The 23601-nt window shown below is 41.7% G+C and overlaps 1 gene segment (V, D, J or C); it reads left to right on the top strand.

Moving 5' to 3' along the window:
* Positions 1–5848: 5848 nt before the first annotated feature.
* LOC109261859 (immunoglobulin heavy variable 3-74-like) overlaps positions 5849–23601 on the top strand; it is a 64929-nt gene continuing 47176 nt past the window's right edge. Inside the window, 1 exon segment of the V gene segment in view lies at positions 5849–5938. Coding sequence covers positions 5893–5938 — 46 coding nt within the window.

Genomic DNA, 23601 nt, shown 5'->3' with positions numbered 1-23601 from the left:
GTCTTTGTATCACCCCCGAGTTTGTCTATGTGCTGAAGTGAGTTCCTTGGTCTGGCTAAATCCATAATGGAATGGCAAATCCAGGAACCATTTCAGGCATTACATTCTTTACCACAGTCGTGGCATTGGCATGTCCAGTCAGACAGCATCAATCCATCCACCAAACATGCAGCCATTAACCAAAGAGGAAGCCAATTTGTCAAATCCATCTGGAGAGCCCCGGGGGCAGGGAGGGGATAGAGGGACTCCCTGTGGCCTGCTGATATTATACAAAACTTGGAGAGATTTACAAGTAGTGCCCTGGGAAATAATTTAGTCAGAGGTTTAGTGGATGCCTGGGAAGAACCCGCTGTCTCTCTGTTTCTTAATTATCCCATCTGATGGGGCTGGTGCAAGACCAAAGGAGAGAAGAAAGGGGCCTCAGGAGGCCCACTCAACCCCGATGTACACCCCATCTGATCATTATCTGTCCACCTGTCTTTTCCCATTGTGAGGAACTTACATGATAAACAATAGTCCAAGTCAGGGAAAAAGGCAGGCTTCTAAAATGAAGGAAAGGACAGGGGCCTCTGATCTTCGCTGTGTATTTGACAGCCTTGTGAGCTCTGTCAGTCGCTGGAGAGATAGTGACAGTCTCCTCACGGTTTGGGCTGGAGAGTGACTGTTAGCAATTTTAGCAGAAAGATCAGTTGCGTATAATAGGGCAGCAATTATAGGCCTGCTGGAAAAATGTCCTCTGTCCTCTGGTACTCATGGCGGTTAGGACCTGTGGGATCTCCAGAGGGTGCCAACAGCCCTGAAGACTCCAGGGAATGTCTGGAATGGCTGTGAATAGTGGCGGTCTTTCCCTTTGCAGATGTGCAAGCTTGGGAAAACCTGGGAGTGCAGTGGCTTAGGCTGATTTCACAGCAGGCAGAGAGGACGCCTGGAGTACTTCTAGTAGGGACACTGGCCTGAGTGGCTCCTATGTTTCCCCACATACAGAAGCTGTCACAAAACAGAAGTCAGGGTGGGGCACCTGGGTGGCTCAGTTGGTTAAGCTATGGACCTCAGCTCAGGTCATGATCTCGCAGTTTGTGAGTTCAAGCCCCACATCGGGCTCTGTACTGACAGCTCAGAGCCTGGAGCCTACTTCAGATTCTATGTCTCCCCCTTTCTCTACCCCTCCCCTGCTCACGCTCTGTGTCTCTCTGTCTCTCAATAAGAAATAAATGTTAAAGAAAAAATTTTTTTTTAAAAAATAGAACTCAGGGTTGACCACCAGATGTCCCGGAAACCATTCCTGTAGCTGAGGGCAATCATGTGGAATGAAGTAGGGTCTCCCCTTTTAAATGTTTTTAATGTTTATTTATTTTTGAGAGAAAGAGTGTGAGTTGGGAGGAGCAGAGAGGGAGGGGGACACAGAATCTGAAGCAGGCTCCAGGCTCTCAGCTGACAGCACAGAGCCCGATGCAGGGCTCAAACTCACAAACCACGAAATCATGACCTGAGCTGATGTAGGATTCCCACCAACTGAGCCACCCAGGTGTCCTGGGTCTCCCTTTTTAGGGAGGGGAGTGGGATAGCCCAACTTAAACTGTTAACATGACACAAGATGATGGAGGGGTTGGTCAGTGGCCTGCTGGTAGGTAGGTGGTGGGCCTGGAAATTACAAACTTGTCAGAGAGGAATACAGAGGTGAGTGGGGATCCAAATGTATCCAGACCCCAAGCATGCAGTGGGGCCTGATGGCCCAAGGTCTAATTTTCATGGGAAGAAAGTTATAGGACATATCTGAGAGGCACAGGTTGTCACAGGATACCTGCAGCCACTCCATTTCCATGGAATGAAAGGTGAAACATGTTGTTGATATACAGTTGAGAGTTTGGGGTGTGCACAGAGCTAATATTAACACTTTAAAATAGGTTAATGACTCTGAAAGCCACGAAAAGAAATCTGTGGCCGCATCAGGTAGGGGTGAGGGGCTCACAGAGACAAAGGCAGTGAAGTTAGGGGTCCTTGGGAAGCAGTAGCCAGGTTTCCTTAGAAGCTTATGCAACTGCATTTTTGTACAGGTGAGAGGGATGTGAAAAACTGACAAGACACTTTGTGGTGATTTTCGAAGCACTGTGACATAGTCCTCGTTGGCAGTAGCTGTTTGCAACCATGGACATTAAGAAGACAGGAGGGTGTATGGCCCTGACCGGCTGGTGCTTTAGGAGGGTGGGGGAGTCTGCAAGGGCTCTCTGACTCCTTTGGTAATAGAGTGACAAGTCACAGACATACGAAACAAGAGTGCAGCCTTGGGTGAAGGCACAGAATGTAAGTTGGCTTCAAGAACTAGGAGTACTATTGAGCCCAACTTAGTTGCCTTCCCCAAGCATACATGAAAAGAGAACTTGTGAATCAGAGTGCAATGGCATTGACAAGAAAGTTGAGCAGATGTTCATCCCAGGAATGCATCTTCATCACCAGGAATTGAGGCATGAGCGGCAGCCTGGTTAGGGACAAAAGATGGGGGGGGGGTAATAGATGACAAAAGACTTTATGGTTCCTACATTGTACAAATCAGTAGCTTTGATTTCCATCTGAATCAAATTCTGTTCTTTCTTTACTCACAAGATCGGGGTGTTACACGGTGAGGAGGTAAAGCAAGAACATCCTGCGGTAACAGAGTCTATTACAGGGTCAGGTCCTCCCTCTGCTGCAAGACAGGGCATCTGGCTACTGATGGGTGGGGGCAGTTCCTTTCTCAGGCCCCCTGAGCACAGGCTCTGCAATTGGGGCAATCCATCCTCTTGTGCATGTGAGGCCCAGACACCAGTGGGCACATCTTTAAGACTCATCCTCTGAGGAGCACTTTGAATGGAGGTGGGTCTCCAACAGGGAAAGGGGGAAGCTTGAGGTGTGGTCTCATGGCAGGGAAATGAGAACACCTTATTGTCCCTCCTGCATTTTGGATATTAACTCCTTTTCAATATTTTTTATTGTAATGTCTACCCTCCCATAGACTGCCTTCTCGCTCTGCAAATATTTGCTTGCCCCTTTTCTGGTATGATGTAGTCCCCCTTGCCTACTTTGTTCTCTGTGACTTTGCTTTTATATCAAATCAATCATTCTCAAGTGAATGTCATCATGTTTATCTTTCATGTTTTCTTTGAAGGCATTTAGGTTCAAGTGTTCTTCTTAATCCTTCATCCATTTTGAGATTTTTTTGTGTCGACGTATATGTATGAAGCAAGATTATGGCCAAATGTTATTATTTGGCATGTATATATCAATACTATTTTTTAATTCTTACTTTGGTTTTGAGGGAGAGAGACAGATCATGAGTAGGGAGGCACAGAGATAGAGGCAGAAACAGAATCCAGGCCCTGAGCTGTCAGCAGGAGCCTGATGTGAGGCTCGAACCACAAACCGTGAGATCATGACCTGAGTGGAAGTGGGATGCTTAACTTACGGAGCCACACAGGAGCCCCTAGTCAACACCATGTTTAAGAGACACTATCCTCCCCCCACTGTGCATTGTTGGAAATCTCATGGAGGATTTGCTCACTGCATCTGCAAACTTCTACTTCTGGGCTCCGTAATGAGCTCCACTGGCCTAAATGTCTCATTTGATGCCAGCAGCACACTGTTGTGGTTAATGTACCTCTGCAATATCTTTAGAAAGAGAGAAGTGTGATGTCTCCAGGTTCTCTCGACGTCATGATTGTTTTGTTGCTTCCATGTGTTGTGTGCTTTCACATGAATTGTATATTTTTCAGATTCCTTAAAAAACTCATTGGCATTTTTATTGACATAACAAGATAAACATGAAAATACCATAAAAACATAAAGCAGACAGAAAATAGAGACTATCACAAATACAGAAAACAAATCAATTACATAAAAATTTGTATTTGGAAAAGTATGTAAAATTTGAAAAAAATACGTAGCCTGGGGAAATAAGGAAGACTCAAACAAATGCAATCAGAATTGAAAATGGAGACAAAACTGAAATAAAGACATGAAAAGGATCATTAAAGAAAAACTTAGGTATTTATAGGCCAACAATTAGATCACCAGGAACAAATTACATATTTTATGCCATAATGTAGGCCACCAAGACTGCTTCATGGAAAAATACAAAATGAACAAAAGAAAAATTAATAACATTTGTCTATCTAAAACCTCACCCTCCAAAAAATCTGCCTAGGAGTCCATGGCTTTATTAAAACTTCTACTAAGTATTTAAAGAGGAATTAATGCTAATATTTCTCAAACTATTAGAGAACACTGATAAAAAAAAAACAGCACTCCCAAATGAAATTTGTGAGGACAGCATTGTTTTCACACCAAAACCAAAGAAAGACACCACAAGAAGGGAAACTACAGGTCACTATCTCAAATGAACATACATGCAAAATTCCTTCACAAAATCTGAGCATACTGAATTCAACAGAACATTGAGAGGATCATACAACATAATCCAGTGGGATTCACTCCAGGGATGCAAGGATCCTTCAACATACACAGATGCATAAATGTGATATCCTCCATTAACAAAGGGAATGAGTGAATCAAAGCCATCATTAATTGATTCAAAAAAACATTACACAAAAATCAACACATGTTCATCATTTAAAAAGAACCCAATTAAAAAGGAACTGAAGGAAATTACCTCCACATGATCATGGCCACTATGAAAAGCCCACACCTGACAGCATATTGAACGGTAAAATGCAGAAGGCTTTCCTGTCATATCAGGAGCCAGGCAATGATGGTCACCCCTAACATAAGTGTTCCCCATGCTAACGTGAAGAATACATATGCCACCTCAAACTATGTCATCTTGTCACACTGCTTATTTGGGTGAAAGTCACTTGAGACAGAGCCCAAGTACACTCAGACTCTCCATCGTCCCTTGACAGCAGGATATAAATCTCCCTCCCGTGTACCAAGAGGGAAGAACCATCTTTAGCACCACAATAAAGAATACAGGGACAAGAAGGCTATGCAAACAAACCTACTTACTTGGTGACTAACATAATACCCCAAACTTAACTCTTGCCAAATCCAATGTTTTGTTGTCTGAAAGACACAAGTGCCACCTGCTTTGTCCTTTCTCTGGGTGTCATGTCATTAGGAAGGCCATGCACTTACAAAATGAAATTTATTCTCTCCTGTAGATATGTCTTATGTCAATTGAATCCTTACACTGGCTAAATCCCAGAAGAAAAAAGGGAAAGGCTTTCTTCTCCTACAAGTGGAATATGTAACCAGAAAAAAAATATGGAATAAAAAAAATAAAAGACATTTAAATCAGTAAGGAAGAAGGAAAACTACTTGTTTGCAGGTGACATTGATCTTAAACATAACAAAACCCTAGAGATTCCACAAAAAATATTAGAACCAGTTTTTTTAAATGAGGAAAAGAGCAGGATGCAAAATGAACAAAGAAAATAAATAAAAATAAACCACCTGTGATTCTACACACCAGCATGAAAATACATGCAAAATAAATAACAAAATTATACAAGTGAAAATGGCACAGAATAAAGTATTTTGGGTTAAACTTCAAAAAGTATGTAAAACACTTGTAGAGTGAAAATGATCTATGTTGATGAAAGACCTGTAAAAATGCACACAGGACTGCAAATACACCTGTACTCACTGAATACAATTATTCAAATTGTCACAGCACCATCTACACAAACTAAACTACAAGTGCGTCCCTAACCCTGTAGTTCACTTTTAAAGAATCAAATCTAAGACTGGAGCTTGATATATATGTCAGAGCACATGCAAATGGGGTCCTCTCTGTGCTGATAAAACCAGCCCATCCCAGACTCTGCAGCTGGGAGAACACCCCCAGCCCCCGGAGTCCCAGGTGTTCCCATTCTCTGATCAGGACAGAACAGACACCTCACCATGGAGTTTGTGCTTGGCTGGGTGTTCCTGGTTGCCCTTTTAAAAGGTAATTCATGGTGAATGGGAGACACTGAGTCTGTGAGTGGATATGAGTGACCAGTAGATGTGTGACAGTTTCCTGACCAAGATGTCTTGTGTCTGCAGGTGTCCAGAGTGACGTGCAGCTGGTGGAGTCTGGGGGAGACCTGGTGCAGCTTGGGGGGTCCCTGAGACTCACCTGTGTGGCCTCTGGATTCACCTTCAGTAGATATGGAATGAGCTGGGTTCGCCAGGCTCCAGGGAAGGGGTGTAGTGGCTCACATATATTTATGATGACGGAAGTAGCACGTACTACACAGACTCAGTAAAGGGCCGACTCCCCATCTCCAGAGACAACTCCAAGAACACGCTGTATCTGCAAATGAACAACCTGCAGGCCGAGGACAAGGCCACATATTACTATGCAAGAGACAGGGCGAGGGGACCTCGCTGGGAGCCCAGACACAAACCTCCCTGCAGGAGGCGATCAGCACCACCGGGGGGCGCACACTATGTACAATTCTGCTTTGTGTTGCCAGGAGCAGGTGAAGATGGAGGTTACAGGCAGGTTTCCTCTCAGGGTCTGGGGCTTCCTGTCCACACAGCAGTTTCTCCAGGGAGCCTCTCTGGACACAGGATTCTGTGTTTACCTATTACCTGTGTGAATTAGATCATTGTTTTCCTAGGAAAACTACCCTAACATGCACAAAGACACAGTTGTTTGCATTCCTTACTCCTGTCCCTCAACATGAGTGAATTACAGATTTCCTGAGGCACAACAGCTGCACCTTTACATGAGTCCCAGATGCACTCCCTGTGCAGCCAGGACCACAAGCTCCCACAGCTCCCCATTATCTTCACCCAGCCCTTGTCCCAATGAAACAACGTGAAACTTCCTTCATGACACTTTGCTACTCAGGACTTTAAATGAGCTACAGCTTTATTCAATTCCTCTAAACAAGAGATAAATCATCTGTATGTATTAGTCAGGATTCCCTCGAACAACAGAACCCAAGGCACATTGGTTTCCATGACAAAATATGTGGAGAAGTCCCATGATCTACTGTCACAAGTTGGGGAGCCAGGAAAACCTGTGGTATAATTCTCGCCTGATTCTGAACTAGTGTGTAGTCTCAGAACCTGCAGAGCCTAGGATGTAACTCTAAGAACAAGGGCAGGAGGAGACCAATTCCAATTGTTCCAGTTCAACCAAGCACATGGGAAGTAAAAATGAGGGAAATCTTCCTCCCTCTGCATCGGATTCTACTCAGAACTATGATGGAATGGGTGATGCCCAGGCAGAAAGAAACCATGGATGGAAATGCCAATCTCTTCTGGAAACTCATCACAGACATACACAGAAACAGTCGTGAATCTGGACACCCATGACGCAGTGAAGATGACACATAAACGTAATCATGACAAGTCAGCCTGCTGTAAATGTCCAGTTCAAAAACTGAAGATTTAGAACTCCATGCCATCACTGGGGTGGACCCTGGTGGGTATAGCAGTGCTCCTGTGGAGAAGGAGCCCCGAGGCCCATAGGGACTGCTGCGGTTTGAGGATCCCCTGGGTCATATCGGGTGAGACAGTTACCTTCTTGGAGTGCATTTGGGAGACAGGGCATTGCCCCTCATGGGGCAGGAGAGCTGACAGGCACCATTGCACTGCCCTGGTCATTAGCATAGGAGCCTCTGCTGAGAGAAGCTAACTGAATGCTGCCTTCTTGTTCTTCCTCACCATGAACTCCAAGCTCCTAGTGTTCATGCAACTGCCCTTCTGGGATAACCAGCTCCAACCACATCACACCAAGACACTGTCCCAGAGGATCAGTGGGGTCCCTGTCACATTGAGTACATACAATTTGGTGTACTCACACCCAGCTAGAGCTCCTTAGATAAAACAGAAGAGCCCTGAGCTGCCAGGTGTGCCAATGGATTGGACAAAGGCAGGGTGAAGGCCGGGTTCTGAAGGAAGCCCTGGACCCATGAGTACAGATTGTTCTATGTGAGGGCTTCCTGAACAGGGGTGGTTGGAAACTCCAACTGCAGGGACTAGAGAAGGAGCTGATGCCAATATTTCCTCCCACCAATTATCATGGACAGAATTCAGTGAGCAGCACAACACCCCCCAGTAGAAGCTGAGCCACTGACACCAAGACATACCCACCTTTCCTTCCTCAGGTGCTTCCTTACTAGGGAAAGAGTGCCTAGAACCCAGACCACCATTGCACCCCTCCCTCCAAAGACCACCATATACCCCCACAGGCACCAAGTCTACTGACCATAGAGTGAGGCATAGCTTCACCTCTAGGGGAAATAGGAATTAGCCTCTTTTAATAAGGAGACCAAACTCACCTAGTTAAAACTCACAACACTATGGACAAAGTTGAAAAACTCTCCCCTGGAGGCAAGGAGAACTCTGCAGAGGACTGACCTGAGGGACAGAGCAGCCAATACATGACAGCACAGTGCACACAGCACATGCAAGAAATGCTTCCAGAATGTCAGGTTGTCAACAGTATGTAAACATTTCTCAAAAAAGACACTACTCTAGAAGCAGAAAACATAACAGGATTTTACTAAAACACTTAAGAAAGCGGAGAGGGGCACCTGGGTGGCTCAGTCAGTTAAGCAGCCGACTTCGGCTCAGGTCATGATCTCGCGGTCCGTGAGTTCGAGCCCCGCGTCGGGCTCTGTGCTAACAGCTCAGAGCCTGGAGCCTGTTTCAGATTCTGTGTTTCCCTCTCTCTGACCCTCCCCCATTCATGCTCTGTCTCTGTCTCAAAAATAAAAATAAAATGTTTAAAAAAAAAAAGCGGAGACATGGACATACAGAATGATGGAGGAATTCATGCCAAAAGAAAAAGCCATAAAGGACATTGCCTGGGATATAATTAAAACACATATAAATAATAAGCCTCAAACAAAATTTAATACCTATCATAAGGAAAATGAACTTTTAAAAACTATCATAAGGATACTAGCTATGCTTGAGAAAGTCTAGAAGACATGAGAATACGCTGACTACAGATGGAAAAGACCTAAAACCCAGTCAGGCTGAAATATTTAAAATGCTGTAACCGAGACGTGAACCTGATTGGATATAATGAACTCAAGGCAGAAAGAAGCAGATGAATGAGTAAATGACATGGAAGATAAAATTTTGTGAGAAATGAAGCAGGAAAGAAGAGGAAAATTAAAACATTGCATCACATACGTATACTTAGGGAATCAGCAACTCCATAAAGTGTAATAAAATTATTTTCAAAGGAGTCCCAGAAGAAGAAGAGAGGGAGAAAAAGGGGAGAAGTTTTGTCTGAGTGCATTAGAGTGGAAAATTTCCACTAAATGGTGAAGGAAACAGACGTCCACATCTATGAGTCACAGAGAACTCCCATTAAAATTAAAAAAAAAAAAGCAGGCTGACTCTGAGACATAACATAGTAAAACTCACAAAATACACAGATTAAAAAAACCTATAAACATGAAGACAAAAGAGTTTGCTAATGAATACAGGAAGATAAAAGATTATGGCAGAAGTGTTCACAGAAACCTGCAGGAAAGAAGGGAGTGGCATAATATCCTCAAATGTTCAAATGAAAATCAGGCAGTCAATGGGGGAGGAGACAAGATGGCGGAACAACATGGAAGACTTTTGTGTGTCTCGCGTCCATGAAATACAGCCAGACCAACACTAAACCATCCTACACACCTAGAAAACTGATTGAGGATTAACACAACAATCTGCACAACCTGAACCACAGAATTCAACAAGTACGTGGCGTGGAGAGGGGACCTTGGGGAGCACGAAGCTGCAGGAAGGGAGGTGCTTTTGCAGGCGGAGAGAGGACGGAGACTGGGGAGTGGGGGAGAATAAAGGAAAAGCACCCCTCCCCAAAAGCAGCTGGAGAGGACGTGGAAAATTGGAAACAGCCACAGGGACTAAACTAAAAAGGGAGAAAGGAGAAAGGAGAGTATGTAAATTCCACTAAGACTGTAAACAAGGGGAGTGCAAAGGCTGCAACTCCACAGCTCGATACCTGGAGGTGCTCTGGTGGGAAGGGAGAATCCCAGGAACAGAGTGGGGTCCGGGATGTTCTCAGGCCACACGGGGAGAGGCAGTTGCACTGCTGGAAGGACATTTGGAGGAGACTGCCAAAGCCATCTGGTCCCAGCAGACCCCGGAAAACGGCCACATTCGCTGCTGCTGGAACAAGGTCGTTTAGGGTGAAGCCTGATGCCAGACGTGTGTTGTGATTTTCCATAATCCATGAAACGCTGCTGCTACACTCTCTTGCGAATTTTTTCTGGGGCGGGCTTGCACCTGGCCAAAGTCTCGGGGCACTGACAACAACAGGGTCCAGCAAGCGTTCCTAGGTGCTGCTGATACTCGGCCATTGCTCATTCGGACATTGCTTGGTGAGACCCTCCCACAGAGGGGCAGAACAGGTCAAAGCTGCGGTCCTTTGGACGTAAGGGACCGGGGAAAACAGCCGCGTCTGTGACAAAACTTGGGACAGAGGTGCGGCCTGGGGCCTGGTCACGGAGAGTGAAGGAGCAGGGAGTGGACAAGGGCTGAAGACAGAGGATGGGTGCCGATTGCTGATCCAGGAGAAGAGACTGGATACCTGAGTGGCGCCATTTTCACTTCTCCCGCGCATGTGCATTCGCACCTACAAGCGCCGCAACAATCCACCCAAGGAGCCTGAAAGCGCCATCTAGTGGACAGCAGAGCCATTACACTGAACCCCGCCCAACTGGGCCAACAGGGCTCTTCAGGAATACAAGTCTCACTGCCACTTACTTTATGGACTATAAAGAGCTACATAGACTGACATCTAGGGGATAAGGAAGTAATTTCAGTCCTACTTCAATCTGTTAGCCGATTCATCTAGTCAATTTTTCTTTTTTTTCTTTCTCTCTTATACACTTTTCTTTTTCTTGAATGTGGAAACAGAAAAAATTATTTTTATTATCAATTATTATTAAAAATATTTTCTTTAATTTTTATTACTATATTTTTTACATTTCTGAATTTTAGTAAAAGTTCTATTTTACTTCCATCATTTTATTTTACCCTACGTCAGTGTATTCTCGTTTTCAAATTTCCAAACAATTTCCTTTTTATTTTTTCTTTCTTTTTCTTTTTTTCTCTTCTTCGTTTCTGTAGTTTTTCTGGAATGCAAAATGAGAAAAACTTGATTTTACTTTCAATTTCTATTAAAAATATTTTAATTTTTTTACTATATTGATTGCTTTTATGTAAATTTTCTCAAATTCTATTTTACTTCCATCATTTTATTTTAGTCTACTATGGTGTATTCACTTTTTGAATTTTCAAATGATTTCCTTTTTTTACTTTTTTTATCTTTTTTCTCTTTTTTGATTCCTCTCTTTTTTCTAGAATACAGAAAAAGAAAAAAATCACATTTATTTTTAATTTTTATTAAAAATATTTTTCTTTATTTTTTCTATTATATTCTTTACTTTTCTTTATATTTTTTCAAACTATATTTTACTCCCATCCTCTCATTTCAGTCTACTTCAGTGTATTCATTTTTTCAAATTCTCTAATTATTTCCTTTTTTTTCTCCCCCTCCCATATTTTTCTCTGTCAAACCAATTTCAACACTCAGAACAAAACACACCTAGGATCTAGCATATTCCATTCAATTTGCTTCCGTGTGTTTAATTTTTAATTTTAATATTTTTGTAATTTTATCTTTTTATTTCACTTTTGCGACCTCATTAATTCCTTTTCTCCCTTCAAAATGACAAAACGAAGGAATTCACCCCAAAAGAAAGACCACAAAGAAACGACAGCCAGGGATTTAACCAACACAGATATAAGCAAGATTTCTGAACCAGAATTTAGAATCACAATAATAAGAATACTAGCTGCAGTCAAAAATAGATTAGAATCTCTTTCTGCAGAGATAAAAGAAGTAAAAAATAGCCAGAATGAAATTTAAAATGCTATAACTGGGCTGCAATCACAGATGGATGCAGCGGTGGCACAGATAGATTAGGCAGAACAGAGAATCAGCTTGATAGAGGACAACCTTATAGAGAATAATGAAGCAGAAAAAAAGAGGGAGATTAAGGCAAAAGAGCAAGATTTAAGAATTAGAGAAATCAGTGACTCATTAAAAAGGAACAACATGAGAATCATAGGGGTCCCAGAAGTGGAAGAGAGAAATAGGGGTGGAAGGGTTATGTGAGCAAATCATAGCGGAAATCTTTTCTAACCTGGGCAAAGACACAGACATCAAAATCCAGGAAACACGGAGGACTCCAATTAGATTCCACCAAAACCGACCATCAACAAGGCACATCATAGTCAAATTGACAAAGTACTCAGGCAAGGAGAGAATCATAAAACCAACAGGGAAACAAAGTCCATAACTTACAAGGGAAGACAGATCAGGTTTAGCAGACCTATCCACAGAAAGTTGGCAGGCCACAAAGGAGTGGCGGGATGTATTCAGTGTGCTAAATCAGAAAAATATGCAGCCAAGAATTCTGTATCCAGCAAGGATGTCATTCAAAATAGAAGGCACATGAAAAGATTCTGATACAAACAAAAATTAAATGAGTTTGTGACCACTAAACCAGCCCTGCAAGAAATTTTAAGGGAGACTCTCTGAGGGGAGAAAAGATGAAAATATATCTGTATAAATAAATAAATACCAAAATCAACAAAGATTAGAAAGACCAAAGAACACCAACATAAACTCCAACTCTACAAGCATCATAATAGCAATAAACTCATATCTTTCAGTACTCACTCTAAACGTCAATGGACTCAATGCCCCAATCAAAAGACATAGGGTAACAGAATGGAGAAGAAAACAAGATCCATCTATATGCTTTTTACAAGAGACCCACTTTAGACCTAAACACGCCTCCAGATTGAAAATAAGGGGATGGAGAACCATCTATCATGCTAATGTTCAACAAAAGAAAGCCGGAGTAGCCATATTGATATCAGACAATCTAGACTTTAAAATAAAGACTGCATCAAGAGATGCAGAATGGCATTACATCATTCATAATCAAAGGGTCTATCCACCAAGAAGACCTAACGATTGTAACCATTTATGGGCCAATTGTGAGAGCACCCAAATATAGAAACCAATTAATCAGAAACATAAAGAAACTCACCTATAAGAATACCATAATAGTAGGAGACTTCAACACCTCACTCACAATAATGAACACATCACCTGATCAAAAAATCAACAAGAAAACAATGGCTTTCAATGACACACTCGACCAGAAGGACTTAACAAATATATTCAGAACATTTCATCCTAAAGCAACAGAATATGCATTCTCTCCAGTGCACATGGAGCTTTCTCCAGAATAGACCATATACTGGGACACAAATCAGCCCTAAGTAAGTACAAAAAGATCGAGATCATACCATGTATATTTTCAGACCAGAATGCCATGAACTCAAATCAACCACAGGAAAAAAATTTGGAAAGGTAACAAATAATTAGAGACTGAAGAACCTACTAAAGAATGAATGGGCTAACCAAGCAGTTAAAGAAGAAATTAAAAAGTATATGGAAGTCAATGAAAATGATAACACCACAATGATAACCTCTAGGATGCAGCAAAGGCGGTCATAAGTGGAAAGTATATAGCAATCCAGGCCTTCCTAAAGAAGGAAGAAAGATCTCAGATACACAACCTAACCTTATGACTAAAGAGCTGGGAAAAAAAACAGCAAATAAAACCCAAAACCAGCAGAAGGCAGGAAATAATAAAGATTAGAGCAGAAATTAGTGCTATTGAAACCAAAACACAGTAGAACAGATCAATGAAACTAAAAGCTGGTGCTTTGAAAGAATTAACAAAATTGATAAACCACTATTCAGTTTGATCAAAAAGAAAAAGGAAAGGACCCAAATGAATAAAATCAAGAATGACAGAGGAGAGATCACAACCAACACAACAGAAATAAAAACAGTAATAAGAGAAAGTTATGAGCAATTATATGCCAATAAAATGGGCAATCTGGAAGAAATGGACAAATTCCAAGAAACATATACACTACCAAAACTGAAACAGGAAGAAATAGAAAATTTGAACAGACCCCTAACCAGTAAGGAAATCGAATTAGTAATCAAAAATCTGCCAAAAGACAACAGTCCAGGACCAGATGGCTTTCCAGGGGAATTCTACCAAACATTTAAGGAAGAGTTAACACCTATTCTCTTGAAGGTGTTCCAAAAAATAGAAATGGAAGGAAAACTTCCCAGCTCTTTCTATGAAGCCAGCATTACCTTGATTCCAAAAACAGACAGAGACAACACTTAAAAAGACAACTATACACCAATTTCACTGATGAACATGGATGCAAAAATCCTCAACAAGATATTATCCAACCGGAAACAATAATACATTAAAAAATTATTCACCACGACCAAGTGGGATTTATACCTGAGATGCAGGGCTGGCTCAATATCTGTAAAACAATTAACGTGATTTATAACATTGATAAAAGGACAGGAACCATATGATCCTCTCCATAGATGCAGAGAAAGCATTTGACAAAATACAACATCCTTTCTTGATAAAAACCCTCAAGAAAGTAGGGATAGAAGGACCATACCTCGAGATCATAAAAGCCATCTACGAATGACCCAATGCTAATATCATCCTCAATGGGGAAAAACTAAGAGCTTTCTCCCTAAGGTCAGGAACAAGACAGGGATGTCCACTCTCGCCACTTTTATTCAACATAGTATTGGAAGACATAGCCTCTGCAATCAGAAAACACAAATAAATAAAAGGCATCCAAATCAGCCAGGAGGCGGTCAAACTTTCACTCTTCACAGATGTCATGATACTCTATATGGAAAACCCAAAAGACCCCACCAAAAAACTGCTAGAATTGATTCATGAATTCAGCAAAGTGGCAGGATATACAATCAACACAGAGAAATCGGTTGCATTCCTATACACCAACAATGAAGCAACAGAAAGAGAAATCAAGGAATCTATCCCATTTACAGTAGCACAAAAACCATAAAATACCCAGGAATAAATCTAACCAAAGAGGTGAAAAATCTTTACACTGAAAACTATAGAAAGCTTATAAAAGAAATTGAAGAAGACAAAATATGGAAAAAGATTCCATGCTCCTGAATAGGAAGAACAAATATTGTTAAAATGCCAATACTACCAAAATCAATCTACATATTCAATGCAATCCCGATCAAAGTGACACCAGCATTTTTCACAGAGCTAGAAAAAATAATCCTAAAATTTGTATGGAACAGAAAAGACCCCGAATAGCCAAGGCGATCTTGAAAAACAAAACCAAAGCAGGAGGCATCACAATCCCACACTTCAAGCTGTACTTCAAAGCTGTAATCATCAAGACAGTATGGTAATGGCACAAGAACAGACACTCAGGGGCATCTGAGTGGATCAGTCTGTTACGCATCCGACTTTGACTCAGGTCACGATCTGGCAGTTCGTGAGTTAGAGTCCCACATCAGGCTGTGTGCCGACAGCTCAGAGCCTGAAGCCTGCTTGGAATTCTGTGTCCTCCTCTCTCTCTGACACTCCCCCGCTCATGCTCTGTCTCTGTCTCTGAAAAGTAATAAATAAATGCCAAAAACAATAAAAAAAAAAAACAAGAACAGACACTCAGATCAATGGAACAGAATACGAAATCCAGAAATGGACCCACAAATGTATGGCCAACTAATCTTTCGCAAAGCAGGAAAGACTATCCAATGGAATAAAGACAGTGTCTTCAGCAGGTGGTGCTGGGAAAACTGGACTGCGACAGGCAGAAGAATGAACCAGGACCACTTTCTTACACCATACACAAAAATGAAATTCAAAATGGATGAAAGACCTCAATGTAAGTCAGGAAGCCATCAAAATCCTCGAGCAGAAAGCAGGCAAAAACATCTTTGATCTTGGCCACACCAACTTCCTACTCAACACGTCCCCAGAGGCAAGGGAAACAAAAGCAAAAATGAACTACTGGGACCTCATCAAAATCAAAAGTTTCTGCACAGTGAAAGCAACAATCAGCAAAACTAAAATTCAACTGACAGAATGGGAGAAGATACTTGCAAATGACATCTCAGATAAAGAGTTAGTATCCAAAATCTATAAAGAATTTATCAAACTCAACACCCAAAACACAATCCAGTGAAGAAACGGGAAAAAGACATGAATAGACACTTCTCCAAAGAAGACATCCAGATGGCCAACCGACACATGAAAAAATGCTCCACATCACTCATCATCATAGAAATGCCAATCAAAACCCTAATGAGATACCACCTGACACCTGTCAGAATGGCTACCTTAACAACTCAGTCAACAACAGACGTTGGCGAGGATGCAGAGAGAGGATCTCTTTTGCATTTTTGGGGGCAATGCAAGTTGGTGCAGCCACTCTGGAAAACTGTATGGAGATTCCTCAAAAAACTAAAAATAGAAATCCCCTATGAACCAGCAATTGCACTACTAGGCATTTCTCCACGGGACACAGGTGTTCTGTTTCAAAGGGACACATGCACCCCCATGTTTATAGCAGCACTATCAACAATAGCCAAAGTATGGAAAGAGCCAAATGTCCATCGATGGATGAATGGATAAAGAAGAAGGGGTAAACATATACAGTGGAGTATTACTTGGCAATCAAAAAGAGTGAAATCTTGCCATTTGCAACTATGTGGATGGAACTGGAGGGTATTATGCGAAGTGAAATGAGTCAGTCAGAGAAAGACAAAACTCATACGACTTCACTCATATGAGGACTTTAAGAGACAAAACAGATGAACATAAGGGAAGGGAAACCAAAATAACATGAAAACATGGAGGGGACAGAGCATAAGAGACTCATAAATATGGAGAACAAACAGAGGGCTACTGGAGGGGTTGTGGGAGGGGGGATGGGCTAAACTGGTAAGGGGCACTAAGGAATCTACTCCTGAAATCATTGTTGCACTATATGCTAACTAATTTCGATGTTAATTTTTAAAACTAAAAATAAATACTAATTAATAATAAAAAAATTAAAATATTTTAAGAGAAAATATTGCGTGATCATGCTGTTGAGGTAAATGTTTCTTAAAGATTATGCGAAGCCTCCATTAATAAAGGTAAAAATCCAAAACTGAAAAAAAAAAGAATTCTTCATATTGTCACACCGCCATCCACACAAACTAATGTAGAAGTGCATCCCTAACCCTGTCATTCACTTTTACACAATCAAACCTAAGTCTGGAGCTTGATATATATGTCAGAGGACATGCAAATGGGGCCCTTTCTGTGCTGATAAAACCAACCCAGCCCGACCGTGCAGCTGGGAGACGAGCCCCAGCCCCAGGAGTCCCAGGTGTTCCCATTCTGTGATCAGCACAGAACACACACACCTCACCATGGAGTTTGTGCTGGGCTGGGTGTTCCTGGTTGCTCTTTTCAAAGGTAATTCATGGTGAACGAGGGACACTGAGTCTGTGAATGGATATGATCGAAACAGTGGATGTGTGACAGTTTCCTGACCAACATGTCTTGTGTCTGCAGGTGTCCTGTGTGACGAGCAGCTGGAGGAGACTGGAGGAGACCTGGTGAAGCCTGGGGGGTCCCTGAGACTCACCTGTGTGGCCTCTGGATTCACCTTCAGTAGCTACTACATGCACTGGGTCCGCCAGGCTCCAGGAAAGGGGCTGCAGTGGGTCGCAGCAATTGGTAGTACAGGTAGCACATACTATGCAGACTCCGTGAAGGGCCGATTCACCATCTCCATAGACAACGCCAAGAACACGCTGTATCTGCAGATGAACAACCTCAAGACCGAGGACACGGCCACATATTACTGTGCGAAAGACACAGTGAGGGGACCTCACTGGGAGCCCAGACACAAACCTCCCTGCAGGAGGGGATCAGCACCACCAGGGGGCGCACGCTATGCACAATTCTCCTTTGTGTTCCCAGGCGCAGGTGCACATGGAGGTTACAGGCAGGTTTCCTGTCAGGGTCTGGGGCTTCCTCTCCACACAGCAGTTTCCCCAGGGAGCCTCCCTGGTTATATGATTCTGTTTTTACCTATTAACTCTCTGAATTAGCAACTGGGTTGTCATAGGGAAACTAGACTAACATGCACAAAGACACAGTTGTTTGCACTTGCTTACTCTGATCCCTCAATATGAGTGACTTACAGATTTCCTGAGGCACAACAGCTGCACATTTACAGGATTCCCAGATGCGCTCCCTGTGCAGCCAGGACCACAGGATCCCACAGCTCCTCCTCCTTATCCTCATCCAGCCCTTGTCCGAGTCAAACAACGTGACACTTTCTTCATAGCCCTTTGCTACTCAGGACTTTAAATGAGCTACAGCTTTATTCAATTACTCTAAAGGAGAGACAAACAATCTCCATGTATTAGTCAAGATTCTCCTGAGGAACACAACCCAAAGGTCATTGGTTTCCATAACTAAATATGTTGAGAAGTCCCATGATCTACTGTCACAAGCTGAAGACCCAGGAAAACCAGTGACGTAATTCTTGTCTAATTCTGACTAGTGTCTAGTGTCAGATCGTGGAGAGCTGATGATGTAACTCTCAGAAAAAGGGCCAGAGAAGACCAATATTCCAGTTCAAACAAGCACATGGGAAGTAAAAATGAGGGAATTCGTCCTCAATCTGCATCAGATTCTATTCACAAATTTAATGGAATGGGTGGTGCCCAGGGAGAAAGAAGCCATGGATGGAAATGCCAATCTCTTCTGGAACACATCACAGACATCCACAGAAACAGTGGTGAATCTGGGCACCCATGACACAGTCAAGATAACCTATAAAGTTAATCATGACAAGTCAACCCCCTGTAAACGTGGAGCTCAAAGACTGAAGATTTAAAAGTCAATCCCATCATTGGGGTGGAGTCTGGTGGGCACAGCAGTGCTCCTGTGGAGGAGGGCAGAGGCCCATAAGGGGAACTGTGGTCTGAGTAGCCCCTGGGTCACATGGGGAGAGACAATTCCCTTCGTGGAGTGCATTTGGGAGACGGGGCATTGCCTCTGATAGGACAGGATAGCTGACAGGCACCATTAAAGTTCCCTGATCATTAGCATAGGAGCCTCTTCTGAGAGCAGCTAGCTGGACACTGCCTTCTGGTTGTTCTTCACCATGTACTCCAAGCCCCTAGTATTGATGCAGCTGCCCATCTGGGGTAAATCAGCTCCAGGCACAGCACATCAAGACCCTTTCCCAGAGGATCAGTGGGGTCCCTGTCATATTGAGTTCACACAATTTGGAGTTTTCAAACCCAGCTAGAGCTCCTGAGATAAAACATAAGAGCCCTGTGCCACCAGATGTGTCAATGGCTTGGACACAGAGAGGGTGAAAGAAATTCTGATGGAAGCCTGGGACCCACAAGTGTTCTCTCTGTGTGAGAGCTTCCTGAACAGGGGAGGCTGGGAACTCCAACTCCAGGGACTAGAGAGGGAGCTGATGCCAATATTTCCTCCCACCAATCAGCATGGACAGATTTCACTCAGCAGCACAGCATCCCCAGTGCAAGCTGAGCCACTAACACCAAGCTCCACCTACTCCAGCCCCCATCAAGTGCTTGCTTACTAGGAAAGAGTGCCTGGCAACCAGACCACCACTGCACCCCTTCCTCCAAAGACCATTGTAAACCCCCACACGCACCAAGTCAGCTGATCATACAGTGACGCATATCCTCACCTCTAGGGGAGATAGGAATTAGCCTCTTTTAACAAGCAGACCAAACTCACCTAGTTAAAACTCACAACACTGGGCACAAAGTCCAACACTCCCCACTGGAGGCAAGGAGAAAATCTGCAGAGCACTCTCCTGAGGGACAGAGCAGCCAAAACACGACAGCACAGTGCCACGGAACATAAAACAAATGCTTCATGAAGTGTCAGGCCCTGGACAGTATGTGAACACTGCTCAATAAAGATACTACCCTAGAAGCAGAAAAGATAACAGGATTTTCTAAAACATTTAAGAAAGCAGAGACATAGACAACAACATGATGGAGGAACTCATCCTAAAAGAAAAAACGATAAAAGGTCATTGTGAAGGATATAATTAAAACACATAAACTAATGTGGCTCAAACAGAATTTCTAAAAACTCTCATAATGAAACAGGATTTTCAAAAAGTATCATAAGGATACTAGCTGTGCTTGAGGAAAATATATGAGACATGAAGGATATGCTTACTGCAAACAGAAAAGACCTAAAAACTAGTCAGGATGAAATTTTAAATGTTGTAACCGAGATGTGAAACTGATTGGATATAATGACCTCAAGGCGGAAAAAAGGAGATGAATGAGGAAGGGACATAGAAGATAAAAGTATGGGGGAAATGAAGCTGGAAAGAAGACGAAAATTAAAATATTGCATCACAAACATACACTTAGGGAAATCAGCAACTCCATAAACTGTAATAGCATTCTTTTGAAAGGAGTCCAAAAGAATAAGAGGGAGAAAAAGGGGATACAATTTAGCTGAGTGAATATAGTGAAAATTTCCACAAGCTGGGGAAGGAAACAGACATCCACCTCTAGAAGGCAGAGAGAACACCCATTAAAATAAAAAAAAAAAAAAAGCAGGCCAACACTGAGACATATCATAGGAAAATGGCAAAATATCCAGATAAAGAAAAACCATAAAAGCATCAACACAAAAGAAGTTGCTAACTAACAAGGGAAGATTAAAAAAAAAAAAAAACTATGGCAAATGTCTCTACAGAAACCTTCATGCAAGTAGGGAGTGGCATCATATCCTCAACATGCGCAATTGAAAATTTTGCAGCTAAGAATACTTTCTCCAGTTAGGCAGTCATTCAGATACAAGGAGTGATAGAATTTCCCAGACAAACAAAAACCAAAGGAGTTCATGGTCTCTAAATCAGCCCTGCGAGAAATTAAAGGGGACTCTTTGAGTGGGAAAGGAAGACTAAAAGTAACAAAGACTAGAAATAAACAGAGAAAATCTCCAGAAACAATGACTTTGGAGGTAACACTATGGCACTAAGTTTATATCTATCAATAATTATTGTGAATGTAAATGGGAAAAATGCTCCAATCAAAAGACATAGAACACCGGAATGGATAAAAACAAATACAAGATCCTTCTATACACTGCATACTATTGACTCATTTTCAACCTAAAACACCTGTAGATTGAAAGTGAGGGGAGGGTGAACAATTTATCATGCTAACGGACGTCAAAAGAAAGTTGTAGTACCACACTCATATCACACTAACTAGTTTTCAAACCAAAGTTTGTTACAAGAGATCAGGAAGGCAGTATATCATCATAAAGGGGTCTATCCAACAAGAAGATCTGAAGCTTTAAATATTTATACCCCAAAAATGTAAGCACTGAAATATATAACTCAATAAGAAACATAAAGAAACTCATTGATAATAGACAATAGTAATAATAGAGAACATTAACACTCCACTTACAACAATGGAAAGACAATCTAAGCTGAAAATCAATAAGGAAACAATGGCTTTGAAAGACACATGGACTGAATGGACTTAACAGATATATTCACAATATTCCATCCTAAAGCACCAAAATACACATTCTTTCTGAGTGTGCATGGAACATTCTCCAGAACAGATCACATACTATGTCACAAATCAGCCCTCTACAAGTACAAAAAGACTGAGATCATTCCATGCGTATTTTCAAACCACAACACTATGAAACTTGAAGTCGACCACAAGAAAAATTTGAGCAACACTGCCAATACATTAGGTTAAAGAACATTGTAGTAAAAGCGGAATGAGATTTTCAGGAAATTACGGAAGCAATAAAAAATACATGGAAGCAAATGAAAATGAAAACATGCCAGTTCCAAACCATCTGTATGCAGCAAAGTTGATGGAAGAGTGAAACATATAGCAGTACAGGCCAAACTCAAGAAAGAAGAAAGGTCTGAAACACACAACCACTTTACAACTAAAGGAGCTAGAAAAAGAACAAATGAACCCTAAAGCCAGCAGGAACAGGTAAACAAAAAAGATTAGAGCAGAAATAAATGATATAGAAACAAAGAAAAACAGTAGAACAGATGAATGAAACTATAAGTTGGTTTTTGTAAGAAGAAATAAAAATGATAAACCCATGGGCAGACTTGGCAAAAACAAAAGAGAAGGGACGAAAGTAAATATAATCAGAATTTGAGAGGAGACATCGCGACTGACACCACAGAAATACAACTATGAGAAAATAGTTTGGAGATTTATATGCCAACAAATTGGGCAATCTGGAAGAAATGGATAAATTCCCAGAATAATGTAAACTACCTAAACTGAAAAAGGAAGAAAGAGAAAACGTGAACAGACTGATAATGAGCAAAGAAATTGAATCATTAATCAAAAATCTACTGACATACAAAAATCCAGGGCCCGACAGGTTCACAGGTGAATTCTACCAGATATTTAAGAAGAGTGTAAAATATTCTATTTAAGTAGAATAGAATATTCCTGTCTTCACAAACTGTTCCAAATAATAGAAATGGAAAGAAAACTTCCAAATTCATTCTACAAGATGAGTATGATCACGGTTCCAACCAGATTAAACCCCACTAAAAATGAGACTTACATGCCACTAGCCCTAATGAGCAAGAATACAACAATTGTCAAGAAAATACATGCAGGGGCGCCTGGGTGGCTCAGTCGGTTAAGCGTCCAACTTTGGCTCAGGTCGTAATCTTGCCGTCCGTGAGTTCGAGCCCCGTGTCAGGCTCTGTGCTGACAGCTCAGAGCCTGGAGCCTGTTTCAGATTCTGTGTCTCCCTCTCTCTGGCCCTCCCCCATTCATGCTCTGTCTCTCTCTGTCTCAAAAATAAATAAACGTTATAAAAAAAGAAAGAAAATACTTGCAAATTGCATCCAAAAAGACATTAAAAGGATCCTTTAACGTGACCAGGTGGGATTTATTCCTTGGCTGTAAGGGTGGTTCAATAGTCACAAATAAATCAATGTAATACATACCATCAATCAGAGAAAGGATACGAATGATATGACCCTCTCAATAGATGCAAAAAAAAAAATTGACATAGTACAGCATCCTTTCTTGATAAAACCCTCAACAAGGGGTAGAGGAAACACACCTCAACATCATAAAGTCCGTACATGAAAACCCCACAGCTAATATCCTCAGTGGGGAAAAAAAAACCTTTTCCTCTACTGTCAGGAACACAAGAGGGATGTCCACACCCATCATTCTACTTAACACAGCAGTGGAAGTCTTATCCTCAAAAACAGACAACAACAAAAAATAAAGGCATACAAGTTGGAAAAGAAGAAGTCAAACATTCCCTCTTCACAGATGACATGACACTCTATATAAAAAACTCAAGACTCCACCAAAATATTGCAAGAAATGATACACAAATTCAGCAAAGTCACAAGATACAGTATCAACATACTGAAATCGGCTGCATTTCTACACAGCAATAATGAAGAAACAGAAAGAAAAATTAAAAAACTATCCATCCCGTTTACAATTGCACCAAATATAATAGGATACCTAAAGAGTTAAAATATCTATACTCTGAACACTCTAAAAACGGTGAAAGAAACTGAGGATGACACAAGGAAGTGGAAACACCTTGAATGTTCATGGATTTAAGGAGCAAGTAGTGTTGAAATGTC

This window comes from Panthera pardus, unplaced genomic scaffold, assembly GCF_024362965.1.
Source record: "Panthera pardus isolate Hobbes unplaced genomic scaffold, ASM2436296v1 HiC_scaffold_24, whole genome shotgun sequence".
NCBI lineage: Eukaryota > Metazoa > Chordata > Mammalia > Carnivora > Felidae > Panthera > Panthera pardus.
This window is presented reverse-complemented; position numbering and strand designations above follow the sequence as displayed.